This window comes from Chlorocebus sabaeus, chromosome 22 (assembly GCF_047675955.1).
Source record: "Chlorocebus sabaeus isolate Y175 chromosome 22, mChlSab1.0.hap1, whole genome shotgun sequence".
Lineage (NCBI taxonomy): Eukaryota > Metazoa > Chordata > Mammalia > Primates > Cercopithecidae > Chlorocebus > Chlorocebus sabaeus.
In genome coordinates this window covers 52,703,916-52,720,154 of record NC_132925.1, presented here as the reverse complement: position 1 = coordinate 52,720,154, position 16,239 = coordinate 52,703,916, and the positions used below count along the sequence as shown (strand labels likewise).

General features: G+C 42.0%; 1 protein-coding gene across 5 annotated transcripts in view; it reads right to left on the bottom strand.

Annotated features, from left to right (window-relative positions):
• Positions 1-16,239, bottom strand: part of TAMM41 (TAM41 mitochondrial translocator assembly and maintenance homolog) — a 69,580-nt gene that overhangs the window by 38,022 nt on the left and 15,319 nt on the right. For all 5 annotated transcript variants that reach the window (XM_038003555.2, XM_073009841.1, XM_007985251.3 and 2 more), the window contains 2 exons: positions 14,407-14,557; positions 2,231-2,376 (listed from right to left, as the gene is read on the bottom strand). In XM_038003555.2, coding sequence (XP_037859483.1) covers positions 2,231-2,376; positions 14,407-14,557 — 297 coding nt within the window. The remainder of the gene's footprint in view (positions 1-2,230; positions 2,377-14,406; positions 14,558-16,239) is intronic.

Below are 16,239 nucleotides of genomic sequence, written 5' to 3'. Positions count from 1 at the left end.
AGGGAATTCTCGGGGTGATAATGAAAGGAAGGTAGAGGAGAGCAGCTGTGCAGTGGGCTAGAAAACAACCAGCCGAGAAAGGAACAGGGCAGGGGGCTCCAGGAAAAACATTTCTATGAAAAACAAGAAATGGAAAATACCCAATAAATTTGTCTATAATGGGAAGAGTTTTACAGATCTGTCAGAGTTTGAGGATGATTGACCTAAGCAACTGAAAAAATAAGACAACTATTAACTCCAGGAGAAACAAAGATGTACAGGAAAGGGAACTTCATAATGCCACAGCTCATCAATAAAGAAAAGGCTGTCAGAATAAAATAAATATTGAATATTAACCTAACCAAAAACATGAAATAACTTTAAGTGAAGCATGAGGGCATGAGGTAGGAGGGGAAGAGATTGTGTGTGCTAAGTGCATGTGTGTGAGTGTGTGTATTGGTATATGAATTGATGGGGTAGTGTAAGACAGTAAAAAAGTCCCCATCTTACAGGATGGCAAACATAAAGTATAAGATTGAAAAAAAAATCAAGAAATAATAGTCAAAGCATATTATTTAGAACATGGTAGTGAATATGGGAAAAATTAGCTATAGAGACAAAAGCAGCTGCCCCTGGTAGCAGGGCTGAGAATGTGGGAAGGAACTGCTCTTTTTGTTATAAACTTGAGGTATCATTTGGCTTTTAAACCATGTGCATGCATAAAACAAAAAACCTCAACCTGAACCAAATGTGGCAAAATCTGTTAAACTGAGTGGTGGGTATTCTCACATTTCATATGTCACTCTCTATTCTTTTCTTATTTTAAAACTAATTCCTATTTTTTAAAATTTCCTTTTTAGCTCTAGAAATTCCGTTACTCTATTACTCATTACATGTTAGTTGCCCCTATTATGTGGAGGGAGAAGAGCATAAACGAAGAAAAATACAGTGTTCTTTACATTAACGGAAAAAAAAAACAAAAACCTGTGGCCCACCCTGGTTTTTATTTTCAAACAAACACTTAATATTAATTTAAACAACACCTTGATAAGAAAGTTTTGGCCGGGCGCGGTGGCTCAAGCCTGTAATCCCAGCACTTTGGGAGGCCGAGACGGGTGGATCACAAGGTCAGGAGATCGAGACCATCCTGGCTAGCATGGTGAAACCCCGTCTCTCCTAAAAAAATACAAAAAACTAGCCAGGCGCCGTGGCGGGCGCCCGTAGTCCCAGCTACTCGGGAGGCTGAGGCAGGAGAATGGCGTGAACCCGGGAGGCGGAGCTTGCAGTGAGCTGAGATCCGGCCACAGCACTCCCGCCTGGGCGACAGAGCCAGACTCCGTCTCAAAAAAAAAAAAAAAAGAAAGTTTTGATACATCGAAAAGAAAAATTCCCAGACGTAATAAACATAACAAGTGGGGAAAGAAGAGAATTTTGAATATATATGAGCCCATTAATGTGTAACAAAACCGAACCTCTTGATACATGCATGCAAACATACACAAAAGTACATGTGAAAAGATGTGGAAGAACAGACAGCAGGCTGGGTGCAGCAGCTCATCTCTATAATCCCAGCACTTTTGAAGGCTGGGGCGGGCAAACTGCTTGAACTCAGGAGTTTGAGACCAGCCTGTGCAACATGGCAAAACCCTGTCTCTACAAAAAAATACAAAAATTGGTCAGGCGTGGTGGCATGCACCTGTAGTCCCAGCTACTCAGGAGGCTGAGGTGGGAGGGTGGCTTGATCCCAGGCTGAGGGGTGTTGAGGCTGCAGTAAGCCGAGATCGTGCCACTGCACTCCAGCCTGGGCAACAGAGTCAGACCCTGTCCCCAAAAAAGAAAACAAACAAACAAACAAAAAACAAAACCCCAAACTGTCAGTACAGTTACCTCTGGGGAGCTACATGGGTCTGGGGATGGAATGAGAGTGATCTAAAAGTTTATTTTCACTTGTTTTGACTGGTAATTAATAGACATGGTAAGATTTTCCAATGGCAAAAAAGATACACATGGTGAAAGTAAGTCCCTCTCCCACTTCTGCCCCTAGTTCCCTTCTCCAAAGGCAGCCTCTTATTACTAGTCTGTTACCTCTTAGCATTATTCCAGATACACAGAAGCCTATGTTTACATACAGTACTTACTTTTTGAACTATAAATGTTCTCACACCAGTCATGCTGTTCTACCCCTGACTTTCTTCCTGCAAATAGCCCTTGTCTTAGAAACAATGCAAGCTATTTTCCACATACAGTTTACCTCCAGCTGGCCTTGCTGGCTTTTATACACCACTTGAGGATTCTCCTGTAGTATGCTGCCATAGAGCTCTCGAAAGTGGGCTATATTGGGCTTCACAATATTCAGCACTTTTGTTTTATCCTCTCCAACCACCATCCGAAAGTCACCTAGTTAAAACAAAGAGATAAACACATCTTCCATTAAGAATCCACACTCTGACCTATGAATGACACTCCCCACACTGATACTGCATGGGTTCACTCTGGCAGGATCCCTCATCAAAACACTTGTTTTTCCTCCTCAAAATGTGGGCACTTTACCCAAGAAATGTGAGCTCTTGTTTGGAGGAAAACAGGGTCTCTCAAATCACAAAGCCCTTTATGCCAGTTAAATTTACAGTTACTTAGGTTCAGAAGGTAATCACAAGCGAGTAGTTAACTTGTTTTAGTTTTTCCAATGCAGACACTTCTGCACCTACAAAGTCCTGTCTCATGGGTCAAACTCTGCCTGTGGCCAACGAGGGAGACAGGAGCTGTGCACCATCACTGCAGACTTGTCCTTGCCATTGCTTCCTCATGGTTGACCTGTATGCTTATGAGGGCTTTTGAGGTACTTTATGAATATAATTAATCTTATCGTATTTTACAATGGCAAAATAAGGCTTAAAGGTTCTATAAAAGGAGGTTTGCATTGAAGATGAAATTGAAAACAGATAGAACTTGTTAAACTGCAAGTGATGAGAAACGAAGATGTTACATTTGCCTATGGGATGAATTGAGCTGTAAAACAAGTAATTCTGAAAGACAAAAACATTTCTGAATCAAAAGAAAAGTGCCCCGCCAATGCCACTGACAACCATCGGCAAGATGGAGGAGAAAGGAACGGGAAAGTGGATACGCTTGAGTGCATGCCTACTGAGCTAATGCGAAATCAGAAGAGGCTGGACACACGCAGAACCTTCTGAGTCAAGCATGCTGAAAGCAATGTGGCTGAATCCTTTGTTGGAGAGAGCAATTTGTCAGGGGGAGTGGAGGGGTGGCAAGTGTAGGCAGATACTCCAGCTGCTGAGGAATCTCCTGGGGCTAGGATGACGATATAATTTATCATCCAAACTAGGTCACTTCTGAGGGTGAAGGGATTGCTATAAATAATTACACTAGGACAAGTATAAACTGAGCAAACCAGGACATATGGTTACCCTTGCCAATTTCTTTTTTCTGGAGAGGGGAAGGGATCATAGAGGTCATTACTTGCCACAGTGGATTTTCCTAGTGCAAATTGTTGGCTTGTTTTAGAAAAAGTAAAAATACAAAGAAGACCGACAATATGTACTTCATTGAGTAAGGAATAAAATATGCTAGGTTTTAAGCTTCAAAGGACCAATTTACACTACAATTTGGTGGAATGCAACTGGGGACTGCAAGCTTAGAAAAACAGACCTCCAGGCCGGGTGCGGTGGCTCACACCTGTAATCCCAGCACTTTGGGAGGCAAGGCAGGTGGATCATGAGGTTAGGAGATCGAAACCATCCTGGCTAACATGGTGAAACCCCATCTCTACTAAAAAACACAAAAAAATTAGCTGGGCATGGTGGCGGGCACCTGTAGTCCCAGCTACTCGGAAGGCTGAGGGAGGAGAATGGCAGGAACCCGGGAGGTGGAGCTTACAGTGAGCCAAGATCGCGCCACAGAGCGAGACTCCGTCTCAAAAAAAAAGCAAAACAAAAACAAAAACAAACAGACTTCCAAAGAGCCTCCGGAACCTAACCTTGGTGTACGGGGGGTCTGACTGTTCAGGTGAGTGAGCAGAAGTGAGTCCTAGTCCTAACAATCTGCTCAAATATGGATGACCTTGATTTTTTCACTATTATTTTGAAGGGAAAGAGAGTTGTTAGATAATTAAAACCTGGGATAACTGATAATAAGGAGGTTGAGAAATCAGTCCTTTCACATATTGCTATTGACAGTATAAACTGCTAAAATTCTTCCGGAAAGCACTGAAGCAAGACACCCCATCTCTGGACCAAGCCTAAAGAAATAAGCCAGAAACACAGAGTAAGAGGTAACGTTTACTGAGCATCTGGTAAATACTAGCCACTGTGCCAAGTGCGTTGTGGTATTGCTTCATTTCATACACACAGCTCTCCTCTCAGGTAGATAGGATTCTATCCCCATTCACATACAAGGCAACAAAGACAGAGATTAAGAAACCTGCTTAAGGTTTCCCACGAAAATACACTACATATATAAAATTGCTCACTGAAGCACTATTTATAATATTGAAAGCATCCCAAATGTCCAACAACAGGGGAAAGGATGCACTATGATGGCATACTGTTACTATCACGGACAGTAATCACACCCAAGAAGATGGAAAGTGATCATTTAATAATATGCAGTAAGAAACAAAGATACAAAAGTATAACAGGCCCGGAGTGGTGGCTCACATCTGTAGTCCTAGCACTTTGGGAGGCCAAGGCTGGGGGAACGTTTGAGCTCAGGAGTTTGAGACCAGCCTGGGCTGGAACATAGCAAGGCCCTGTCTCTATATAATTTTTTTTTTTTAAGCATACCAAAACAAAAAAAAAAACTTCATAAAAAATGAGAAAAACAGGACAAAGGGGCTATATAAAAATGCTTACTTTTGCTCTAATAAAATGCATTTATTGTGGGTTTTTGTATGTGTGCTTTAATATGCTATCTCATTTGGTCATGGCAAAGATCCATAAAATAGGTACTGTTATTCTCAGTTTTACAGATGAGGAGATGGAGGTGAAAAGGTAACATGCCCCAGGTCCAACTGCCTCTCGGTATTAGGGCAGTGACATTTTAGGTGATGATTTTACTCTTATAATTTCCCTCCATTTCCCTCACTTCTATAATGTTGGCATATTACTTTCTAGCATTTTAAAACAAATTCATGAGATGCAAAGATGACTTGACAAATGTGAATGGAGCGGTGGCTGAGTTAACTTTCAACTTGTGTAAATCCTTATGTGTATAAAAATGGATTCCATTATCTTTGAAGACATGAAATGTCATCAAATGCTGACTCTAACAAGGCTGGCCCTGAAGTGAAAGATCAGTTTCTAAAACTGTTGAGTTCTAAATATTTGTGTCATTCCTTCTTTCTGTACATTCCACAAACAAAAAGTTCCTCAATTTTAAAGTCACTTTCCGAGAGAAGGATTTACCATTTTAAAATATCAAGATTATGTTTTACAATCCTAATCCTCCCCCTAAAAGAACAATTGCATGCCATGATTAAAGGACCTAGAAAATACTCCAGGCTCTCGGAGAACAAGGACTGGGGCTTTTTTATGTCTGCATCAGCTCCTTGTGCACTGCCTGGCATAGGGGACACACACATCAATAAATGTGTGCAGAACTGAATTTCTCTCACTGCTGTGCAGCTGAACTAGCTCAGCCACAGGGGATAGGAAGCAAATGGGCTTATGACTCATTTCTTCAGAACAAAATGAATAAAATCATGGGCACAGCATGAACCAGCATCTGATCATAACAATCAATTTTTCTTACCTTCGGAGATTTGTTTGCAACAAAACAACAGCAATGGATTAAAACTGACTGCTGACTTTATTTTATGCCTCTAGAACTGCCAGTACAGTACAACAGGCATCCAAAAGGATAATTTCTCCTTGACCTTGAAATGATACAAACTCCAAGGCCTGTAAGCCACCTGTAGGTGGCCTTCCCTGTGACTCAGGCATGCAGCCAGCAGTCAGGGACCTCATTACAAGTGTGCAGATGTGAAGGGCTGCCGAGTACAGCGGCAAGGCCCTGGCTTTCAAGTCTGGCAACGTCCCAGGGTGACTGAGGTTAAGTTACTTAAACTTTCTGAGTCAGTTTCCTTCTCTGTAAAATGGCTTAACAATCATAGTAACCTTACAAAGTTGCTTTCAGATTTAATGAGTTAGGGCAGCGGTCCCCAAACTTTTTGGCACCAGGAACAGGTTTTGTGGAAGACAATTTTTCCATGGATGTGGGTCCAGGGGACAGTGGTTTCAGGATGACTCAAGCACATTACATTTATTGTGCACTTTATTATTACATTGTAATATATAATGAAAGAATTATACAACTCACCATAATATAGAATCAGTGGGAGCCCTGAGATTATTTTCCTGCAACTAGACAGTCCCTCTGGGGGTGATGGGAGACAGTGACAGATCAGGCATTTGATTCTTAGAAAAAGCCAGGAACCTAGATTCCTCACATACCAGTTCAAATAGGGATTGCACTCCTATAAGAATCCAACGCAGCTGCTGATCTGACAGGAGGTGGAGCTCAGGCAGTAATGCAAGTGACGGAGATTGGATGTCAATACAAATGAAGCTCGCCTACCACTCACCTCCCACGGTGCATCCTGGTTCCTAACAGGGGGTTCCCAAGGGTTGGGGAACCCAGAGTTAAGGTATTAGAGAATGCTTTTTAAGCAATAAAACAGATACTACTTATGATATGTATATAGCATAGTTGAAGGATGGAGGGTAGAGGAAGCAGTGGGTCTTGGAGATAATTACCAGCTAACTTTTCTCCCTTTGAACTAACTGCAAGACTGCTGCCATTTCAGTTCAGTGAATATCTGAGTGGCTACAAAGTACCAGGAGCTGTGCTAGGCAATGGAGATCCAGGCTGGGCAACCCTAATCTGAACACCGGAAATGCAAAATGCCCCCTAACCTGAAACCCTTTGAGCACTGGCATGACACCACAAGTTGAAAATTCCACACCTGACCTCATGCAGTGAGTCGCACATAGGCCGAGGCGGGCGGATCACAAGGTCAGGAGATCGAGACCATGGTGAAACCCCGTCTCTACTAAAAAATAGAAAAAAATTAGCCGGGCGCAGTGGCGGGCGCCTGTAGTCCCAGCTACTTGGGAGGCTGAGGTAGGAGAATGGCGTGAACCCGGGAGGCGGAGCTTGCAGTGAGCCGAGATTGCGCCACTGCACTCCAGCCTGGGCGACAGAGCGAGACTCCGTCTCAAAAAAAAAAAAAAAATTAAAAAAAAAAAAATATATCATATAAAATCACTTTCAGGCGATGTGTATGAGGTGTATATGAAACATAAATGAACTTCATGTTTAGACTTGGGCCGTCCCCAAGATATCTCATTGTATATGTGCAAACATTCTAAAATCTCAAAAATTACAAAATCCAAAATACTTCTGGCCCCAAGTATTTCAGATAAAGGATACTCAACCTGTCCAGATATAGGCTCTACCTCAGGCAGCAAAGGGTATGAAAAAAAGATCATTTCAGTGCAGATTTTTATGTGGTAGTGTTTAAGGACTGCAGCCCAAACTGGATATTGATATGGCAAAATAATAATCATTTTCATGACTGTTTTTCAGATATAATTCACATACCACGTAATTCATCCATTTAAAGTAAATAATTCAGTATTTTAAATTCTATTTACCAAAGTTGGACAATCATCTGCCCAATCTAATATTAGAATATTCCAGCCTCCCCCCAAGAAACCCCATACTGCTAAGTGATCACTCCCCATCTCCCTTCACTCCTTATCCCCAGCCCGAACTGAAACATTGCTGTCATTTTGGTTCAGTGAATATTTGGCTGGCTACAAAGTACCAGGAGCTGTGCTAGACAATGGAGATCCAGGTTGGATCTAATCTACTTTCTCGCCACAGATTTGCCTATTCTGGACATTTTATACACATTGAATCATATACTATCTGGGGGTTATTTTTATAACCTTAGCAAAATGTTTTCAAGGGTCATCACACGGTAGTATTTATCAGTACTTCACTCCTGCTTATGGTTAAGTAATATACAGATGCACCAATTTTATTTATCCATTTCTCAGTTGATGAACATTTGTGTTATTTCCACTTTTGGGTGATTCATTATGAATAATGCTGCTATGTACCAGTTTTTGTGTGGACATATGTTTTCATTTCTCATAGTAGATATACAGGAGTAGGACTGCTGGGTCATATGGTAACTATGTTTCACATTTGGAGGAACCGCCAAGCTTTTTTCTAAAGCAGCTGTACCACTTTACAATCTTATCAGCAGTGTATGAGGGTCCCAATTTCTCCACATTCTCAACACTTGTTCTTGCCTTTCTTTTTTATTACAGCCATTGTAGCAGGTGTACAATGGCGTCTCTGTGATTTGGACTGGTATTTCCATTTCCCTAATACCTGTGATGTTGAACAACTTTTCATGTGCTTACTGGCCATTTGAATACCTTTTCTGAAGAAATGGCTATTCAAATCCTTCTCTTGTTTTTAAACTGGGTTGTCTTTTCATTGTTCTGTTGTTGTGGTTGTTTTGTTTTTTTTGAGACAGAGTCCTGCTCTGTTGCCCAGGCTGGAGTGCAGTGGCATGATTTCGGGTCACTGCAACCTCCACCTCCTGGGGTCAAGCTATTCTCCTGCCTCAGCTTCCCAAGTAACTGGGATTACAGCTGCACACCACCACACACAACTAATGTTTTGTATTTTCAGTAGAGGCAGGGTTTCACCATGTTGGCCAGCCTGGTCTTGAACTCCTGACCTCAAGTGATCCACCAGCCTTGGCCTCCCAAAGTGTTGGGATTACAGGCATGAGCCACTGTGCCCGGCCTTTCCATTATATTTTAAAAATTCTTTACATATTCTGGATACTAGTCCCTTATCAGTTACATGATTTGTAAATATTTTCTTCCATTTTGTTAGCTGCCTTTTCACTTTCTTTTTTTTTTTTTTTTTGAGACAGTCTCACTCTGTTACCCAGGCTAGAGTGCAGTGGCATGATCTCAGCTCACTGCAACCTCTGTTTCCTGGGTTCAAGCAATTCTCCTGCCTCAGCCTCCCTAGTAGCTGGGACTACAGACGCGTGCCACCACACCTGGCTAATTTTTTTTTTTTTTTTTTTTTTGAGATAGTCTCGCTCTGTTGCCAGGCTGGAGTGCAGTGGCACCATCTCGGCTCACTGCAACCTCCACCTCACTAGGCTAATTCTGTATTTTTAGTAGAGATGGGGTTTCATCATGTTGGCCAGGCTGCTCTCAAACTCCTGACTGAGTGATCTGTCTGCCTCCACCTCCCAAAGCGCTGGGATTACAGGCATGAGCCACCATGCCCAGCCTTCTTTTTCTATACATTAGAAAATACAAAAGTAGGGAGCAATAGGGAGGATCAGGTTCACTATATTGGTTCAGGAAGGAAGCAATATAATCTACTCATCAAATATTTACTGAGCACCTAGTACATGTAACGTACTATTGGAAGCATGCAAACAGAAGGAGCAAAACAAGACAAAAATTCCTTCCCTCCACATCCTCAGTAGTGGAACAAAGACCAAAGATCAACCAATCAACCAACAATAAGATACAGTGTAGCCGACTATGGAACCTGCTTTGGGAAAAACAAAAACAGGGAAAGACACAGGGAGTGGTGGAGTTGCAGTGGGGGTCAGGGAAGGCCTCTATGATAAGCCAGAGCTGAGGCCCACTGGGGTGGGGTGGGGTGAGGAGGGAGGTGTGACCCAGTGGGTCCTGGGGAAGGACTGACCCAAGTGTGAACCAGGAGTGACGCCCACCACCACAGACCTTTCAGAACAGTAAAGGGTTAAGAGCAAGCATTCCAGGAAGAAGACTGCCTGGGTTCAAATGCTAGCTGGGCAATTACGAGCTATGAGACTCAGGGCAAGCCACTCAACTTCTCTGGGCATCAGTATCCTCAAATGAAAAATGGAAGCAATAACAACTAGTTTGTAAATTTCAGGGACTGAATGAATGTTACAATACCTGACACAGGGTACTAGTCTAAAAAGGTTGGGTATTATTCATGCTTTCTATCCCTTCAGGAGTGCTGTGTTCTCAGAAATTGGCAAGTGACTACTGAGTACCCTGAGTTCCGGCTGAGGCACAGAGAAGCAGGGTTCTAAAGTCCTGAGGCAGTCAGCTCCCATACGCCGATCCAACCACACTGCTTGTAAGGTTTCAGATGGCTTCATCGCCACAGAATAAATCTTACTAGCTTCCACTCCAGAGAAAACGTTTCTTTACTGGCTTCTACCAGAATCCAGAATCCACACTTTAGAGAGCTGGCACTAATTGTTAAATTTTTTTCCCCAAGAATCACTCAACTGGCAACTTCCTCACTGCTTCATCTTATTCCTAGAAGTAGCTGAGGCTGTGTTCAGACAATCTGGCAATGAAAGAAGCCCATTCTCTCTCTCATAGGAGAGTGCCTGAAGGTGTTTTTCATCCCTTGAGGACCTTAACCAGCTGTCAAGTTTCAACCCATCTAAGTACCCAGCTAATTTTTTTTAATTTAAGAAACAGGGTCTGGCTCTGTTGCCCAGGCTAGAGTGCAGTGGTGTGATCATAGTTCACTGCAGCCTGGCAGGTGGGATTACAGGTGTGAGCCACAGCACCCCGCAAATTTTGACAGGCATTATTTGTCTGTGTAAGAAGTTTTATAATTTTTACAGCTGACAACATTAATTCCACTTTGGAGAACACATCCAAGGAAGTCGGTGACTCCTTTGCCCCTTCCCCAACGAAAGTAATCTGTACAAAGTGATTCACAGCAGTGTTACTAATAAAACAGTGATAAATGGAGCTAACCTAAGTGTCTATCAATCACTGGATGATTGAGCAAACAACAGTGTCTCAACCTGAGGAAAACCCATGTGACCAACAATAATCCATAAAAATAATAATAACAGCAATCATTTTTGGAACACTATTAATGAGGTAACATACTGGAGGCAGCCACTGGAGGGCGCAGTGGCCCACACCTATAATCCCAGCACTCGGGGACGGGGGGCCGAGGCGGGAGGATTGTTTGAGCTCAGGAGTTCCAGACCAGCCAAGGCACATAGGGAGACCCTGTCTCTACACAAAATAAATAAAATTAGCCAGCTGTGGTGGCGTGCACCTGTGGTCCCAGCTACTTGGCAGTCTGAGGTGGGAGGGTTGCTTGGCCCCGGAGGTCGAGGCTGCAGTGAGCTGTGATCTCACCACTGCACTCTAGGGTGGGCAACAGAGCGAAACCTTGTCTCAAAAAAAAAAAAAAAAAAAACAGATGTTGGAAGCTATTATATGTATTATCTCATTGAAAATTTCTTTGTGAGACAGTTATCTCTGTTTTACAAATAAGAAAACTGGGGGCTCAGAAAGGTTCAAGCTTGTGTTTCAGGAAATAAAATAATGAAAAACAAAACCGCACACAAGAAAGAAAGGTTCAAATACCTTTAGAAAGTTGGTATTCAAACTAGTCCATCATGCACCAGATGAGTGACCTTAGACAGGGAACCACTCTAGGCCTCAGTTTTCTCATCTGTAAAATGGGGCAATGATACAGCACCCAAATCAAAAGGTTGTTGTGAGAATTAAACTAGTTATCAAATTTAAAGTACTGAGAGTAGTCCATGGCACCCAATAATAAATGCTATTTTCCCTGCCATTAAGCCACAGACTTCAGTCACATCAATCTACTGCTTTCTCTCTAAACACATCATGTTCTTTCACACCCTTCTTGCCTTTTTCACACGTGTTGTTTTTCAAGTCTACCACTGACTCACTGTGACTGCATGCTATTAATGTGAAGCTCCTTAGAGCAGAAATTCCACCTGCAGTTCTTTAGGGTATGAAATGTTGTTTTGCTTAATAAATATTAAACCAAGGACCACTGTCTAAAATTGTCATTTTAATAGTTGTACTTACATGACAAAGTTCAGGGTGACCCTTTAAAATGCATTTGGTGCTCCTTTCCTGTTCATTTAAATGCTAACTTCTAAGAAAAACTAAAGGGTTAGAAAGCTTTCTTGCTTTTTTTTTTTTTGAGACACAAGACATAGTCTCACTGTGTCACCTAGGCTGGAGTGCACTGGCATGATCTCAGCTCACTGCAACCTCCACCTCGCCAGTTCAAGTGATTCTCCTGCCTCAACCTCTCAAGTAGCTGGGATTACAGGCATGTACCACCACGGCTGACTAATTTTTGTATTTTTAGTAGAGATGGAATTTCACCATGTTGGCCAGGCTGGTCTTGAACTCCTGACCTCAAGTGATCTGCCTGCCTTGGCCTCTCAAACTGCTGGGATTACAGGGCCACCACACCTGGCTGGGTTAGGAATCAGTCTTAAAAAAGAAAAGAGAGAGAGAGAGAGAAAAAGGAGGTGGGTGGAGGAAAAATAATAAAAATAAAAAAGAAGAAAAGATAAAGCTTTCTCCTTCCCAGTTCGCAGCTTCTCATCCTCCACCTACTCTTTTCTCACCCATCATTTAGAATAATACTGACCTCAGGGCAGTTAAAGTAGTCCTTAAATACTGTATAAAATGTAAAGGATTGTTATTGCTACAAGTAATACCGATCTCGCCTCTGCCGAAGTAATTACTACCAGGCACTTGTCCAACAACATAGACAGACAAGGTTTTTCTGTTCCTTCTCCTGCACACTCCTAGGAAAAATACTGAACTTCACAGATTAGGGACCATACATAATCTCACAACTAGAAAAAGATGGACAATGTCAAAGCTATAAATAAAAATGAGATTAGCAGACAATATGAATTTTGGCATATTCTCAGGGCTTGGGAGATTTCGGTGGTTTGCCAAGGGATAGAAACCGATCAATTCTAGGACACTGGGTTCTCAGAAGCCTATGAAAGTCAGGAAGAAAATGTGCCTTTCAACACTTTGCCTGGGGTAGGTCTCATACCTATGAAAGAGATCTACCTACAGAGCCCATGCCATTTTCTACCCTCATTACTCTCTTCTAGTTCCAGCAAAAATCAGCTAAAATTGGTAGCAGCTTGAAGGCTAACTCAGGAGTCTTCAAAGAGGTGAAAGCAGCTCAAAAAGAAATTTGGTAAATTTCCTTAGTAATGTTCAGGATTTAGAAGGAACTCCCAGAATCCATCCAACACTATGAAGATGTTGACTAGACGGGAAGAAATGGAGGACTGGTAGTGGTAGGAGCAGAGCAGAGAACAGTCCTGCATCTTCTCCCACCAAGTCAGCTTTCATAAAAGGCTTCCGTTCCATCATTTTTCACAGGGGAGTGTGGGAAGGGAATCACTCTAATAAAGTGACTCCCTTTGCTCACACAGTGCATGTGGCCTGCTCATTCTGGCACGGGGCCACGCCACTCTTTGCCCCTATGTCTTTTGTTGGAAGGCAGGGAGGCTGCCAGGTGAAGCTGGAAGCACCCAGAGAAAAAGGCGCTTCGGTGCCTTTCTCTACAGTGTTGCAAATACAGCCGTAGTCATGGTAGATGAATTTAGGGAAGAATGGAAGAACAAAACCTCTAAGGTCTCTTAAATTTCCATGAAATCTTATTTGTCTGTACTGGGATTCAGAGACTAAACTGCTTTTCCAATGTTCTAAGCATAAAGTTCTTTGACTTACACTTAAAAATCAGGAAAGATTATATTTATTTAAGATGGTGGTTTTCAGACTTTAAAAAAAGTAGCAGACCACTTGTTTTGTAAATGAAATCTTACACGGAACCTTACTACAGTAAACAGATAGATGGGGGCTCCTCTGGTTGCAGTGAGGGTGAGGGGCCAGGGGCTCTACCCTCTCAGTTTGGGACATAATATGTGTGACTTACTCCCAAACGGTTTAGAAAAAATACATATATATAGTATGTTTACACATATGGAGAAAACAGTGGTTCTCAAAGTGGGACCCCTGGAGGGGCATGAGCATCACTTGGGAACTTGTTTCTAAAAATAAAAATTCTTGGGCCCGTCTTCAAACCTATTAAATCAACTGTCTGGGGTAGGACCCAGGAGTCTGTGTTTTAACCTGAGACTTCCTGGTTGCTCAGATACATGCTAAAGTTTGAAAACCACTGATACAGAAAGAATGAGAAAATAAATATGGTGAAATGCTAAAACTGGTGAATCTGGGAAAAGGGCCTAGGGAGTTTTCTGTATTATTCTTGAAACTTTTCTCTAAGTTTGAAATTACTTCAAAATAAAAATTAACAACAACAACAAAATTACCCTGGGACAACAGGCATGGAGATGTGGAGAGGGGACCTGGGAGGTAGGGAGGCAAATCACGCGGTTAGTGCCGGAACCACATGAGGTGATGTGATTTACAACTAAGACTGTAGCAGCTCCAGTGCCGAGTGAGAATAGGATATCTGCAGTCTTCAGATATAAATCTCTTCCTTGCAGAACATCTGGGCAGCAACCATACTAACCTGAATAGGAAAGTCCGGCAATCTCTATGAAGAGGTCTTCTTCAGAAAAGCTTTCGGGGAGCATGAGGAAAGCAGTGGTCACAGCACTCTTCAGATTTCTATCAAGGGCTGATCTAAGAGTGACATCCTCATTCATTGAGATAATTTTCACCTGAAAGAGGCAGAACATTGGGAAGAAAAGCATTGCTCAAGCATGGGTTACACATGCACTGGAACTATCTCAAACTCTTCCCACTGAAGATCTTGGAATATTGGTTCAGGTGACACAAAATTGTTCCTCTAATAAGTAATCCCAGAATCTCCTTGTTTTATGCCAAGGTCAAAGAAATCATGACACAGGAAAGGATCAAAATGCCAAAGAAAACAAATATTCTTCTTACATGAGGAAATGCATCATAGGTTTAGAAAAAGAGTAAAAGTCCTTTGGAAACTTTAATATTTTTAAATTTATAATCTCACTATCATCACTTAATTTTTTAGTCGACAGAGGCATTTTACCTCTTTATTTAGACCTCACCTATAATCTTGGACCACATCTAACATAGGAAGTTCATGCTCTATTTCACTATTTCTAGATACATTGATTTTGAACTTGACTAAGGAAAAATGAAAGAAAACTAGCTACAGTAGAAAAAGAATGGATTTTAGAGATAGGTATGGGCTCAAGTCCAGGTACTTACCAGCTATGTGAGTTTGGGCAAATGATTTGCATCAAAGAACTGTCACAAAGATTGACTATAATAATAAATGTAAAGTGCCTAGAATACTAGCAACTGCTTTGCTCGGAAAGAAATTTTCTCCTCAATACAGAGTAGAAGCTTCCATCTGAGACTTTCCGCAAATCCATTAAAATACAAAGAGTGACTGGGTGTGGTGGCTCACACCTGTAATCTCAGCACTTTGGGAGGCCAAAGCATGAGACCAGCCTGGGCAACACAGTAAGACCCCATCTCTATAAAACAAAAACCAAAAAAACAAACACCTAGCCAGGCATAGTGATGCACAAGTGTGGTCCCAGATACTCAGGAGTTTGAGGTAGGAAGACAGCTTCAGTCCAGGTGGTTAAGGCTGCAGTGGGTTGCAGTAAGCCATGATCATGACACTGCACGCCAGCCTGAAAGACACAGTGAGACTCTGTCTCAAAAAAAAAAAAAAAAAAAAAAAATACTAAGAGCTCCAGTCTGCACTGTAGTTAAGATTCTTACTTTTAAAGACTGCACTGTAGTTAAGAGATGTGTTCAAATCCCAACTCCATCTCTTACTAGCTCTGTGACTATGGGCATAATTCCTTATCAGTAAAATGGGGTAAATAACAGAATCAAGCTCATAAGGCTGCTAGAAAGATCAAGTGAGTTACTGCACACAAACCCTTCAGTGAAATGAGCTTCCTTGTGTGCGCTTCTCAGTGCACAAGGCAAGAGTTTCTCTGGGCCAGGGGTTCTCATCTTTAGCTAGCATTAGCATCACCTGGAGGACTTGTTAAAATGTGTATTATCGGATGCAACTCCCAGAGCTCTGTTTCAGGAGGCCTGGGTGAGGGCTGAAAAATGTACATTTCTAACATGTTCTTAATGCCCAGGGACCACATTTTGAGAATTACTGCTTTAAGGTGTACACTTACTGCTGTCAAATTGCTCTTCAGAGTGGTTATACCAATTTACACTCCCACCATAATCTTTTTAAAACATCATACTGTTTCTGACTGACTTTCTACACAAAGGAAAGGGTCTAGAAGTCCCTAATAAAGACTCCCATATGTCTAAAATGTATCTACCATCTCTAAATCATTTGGTACTATTGACACATTTTTCACCTATTCTAGAAAACAGGGCA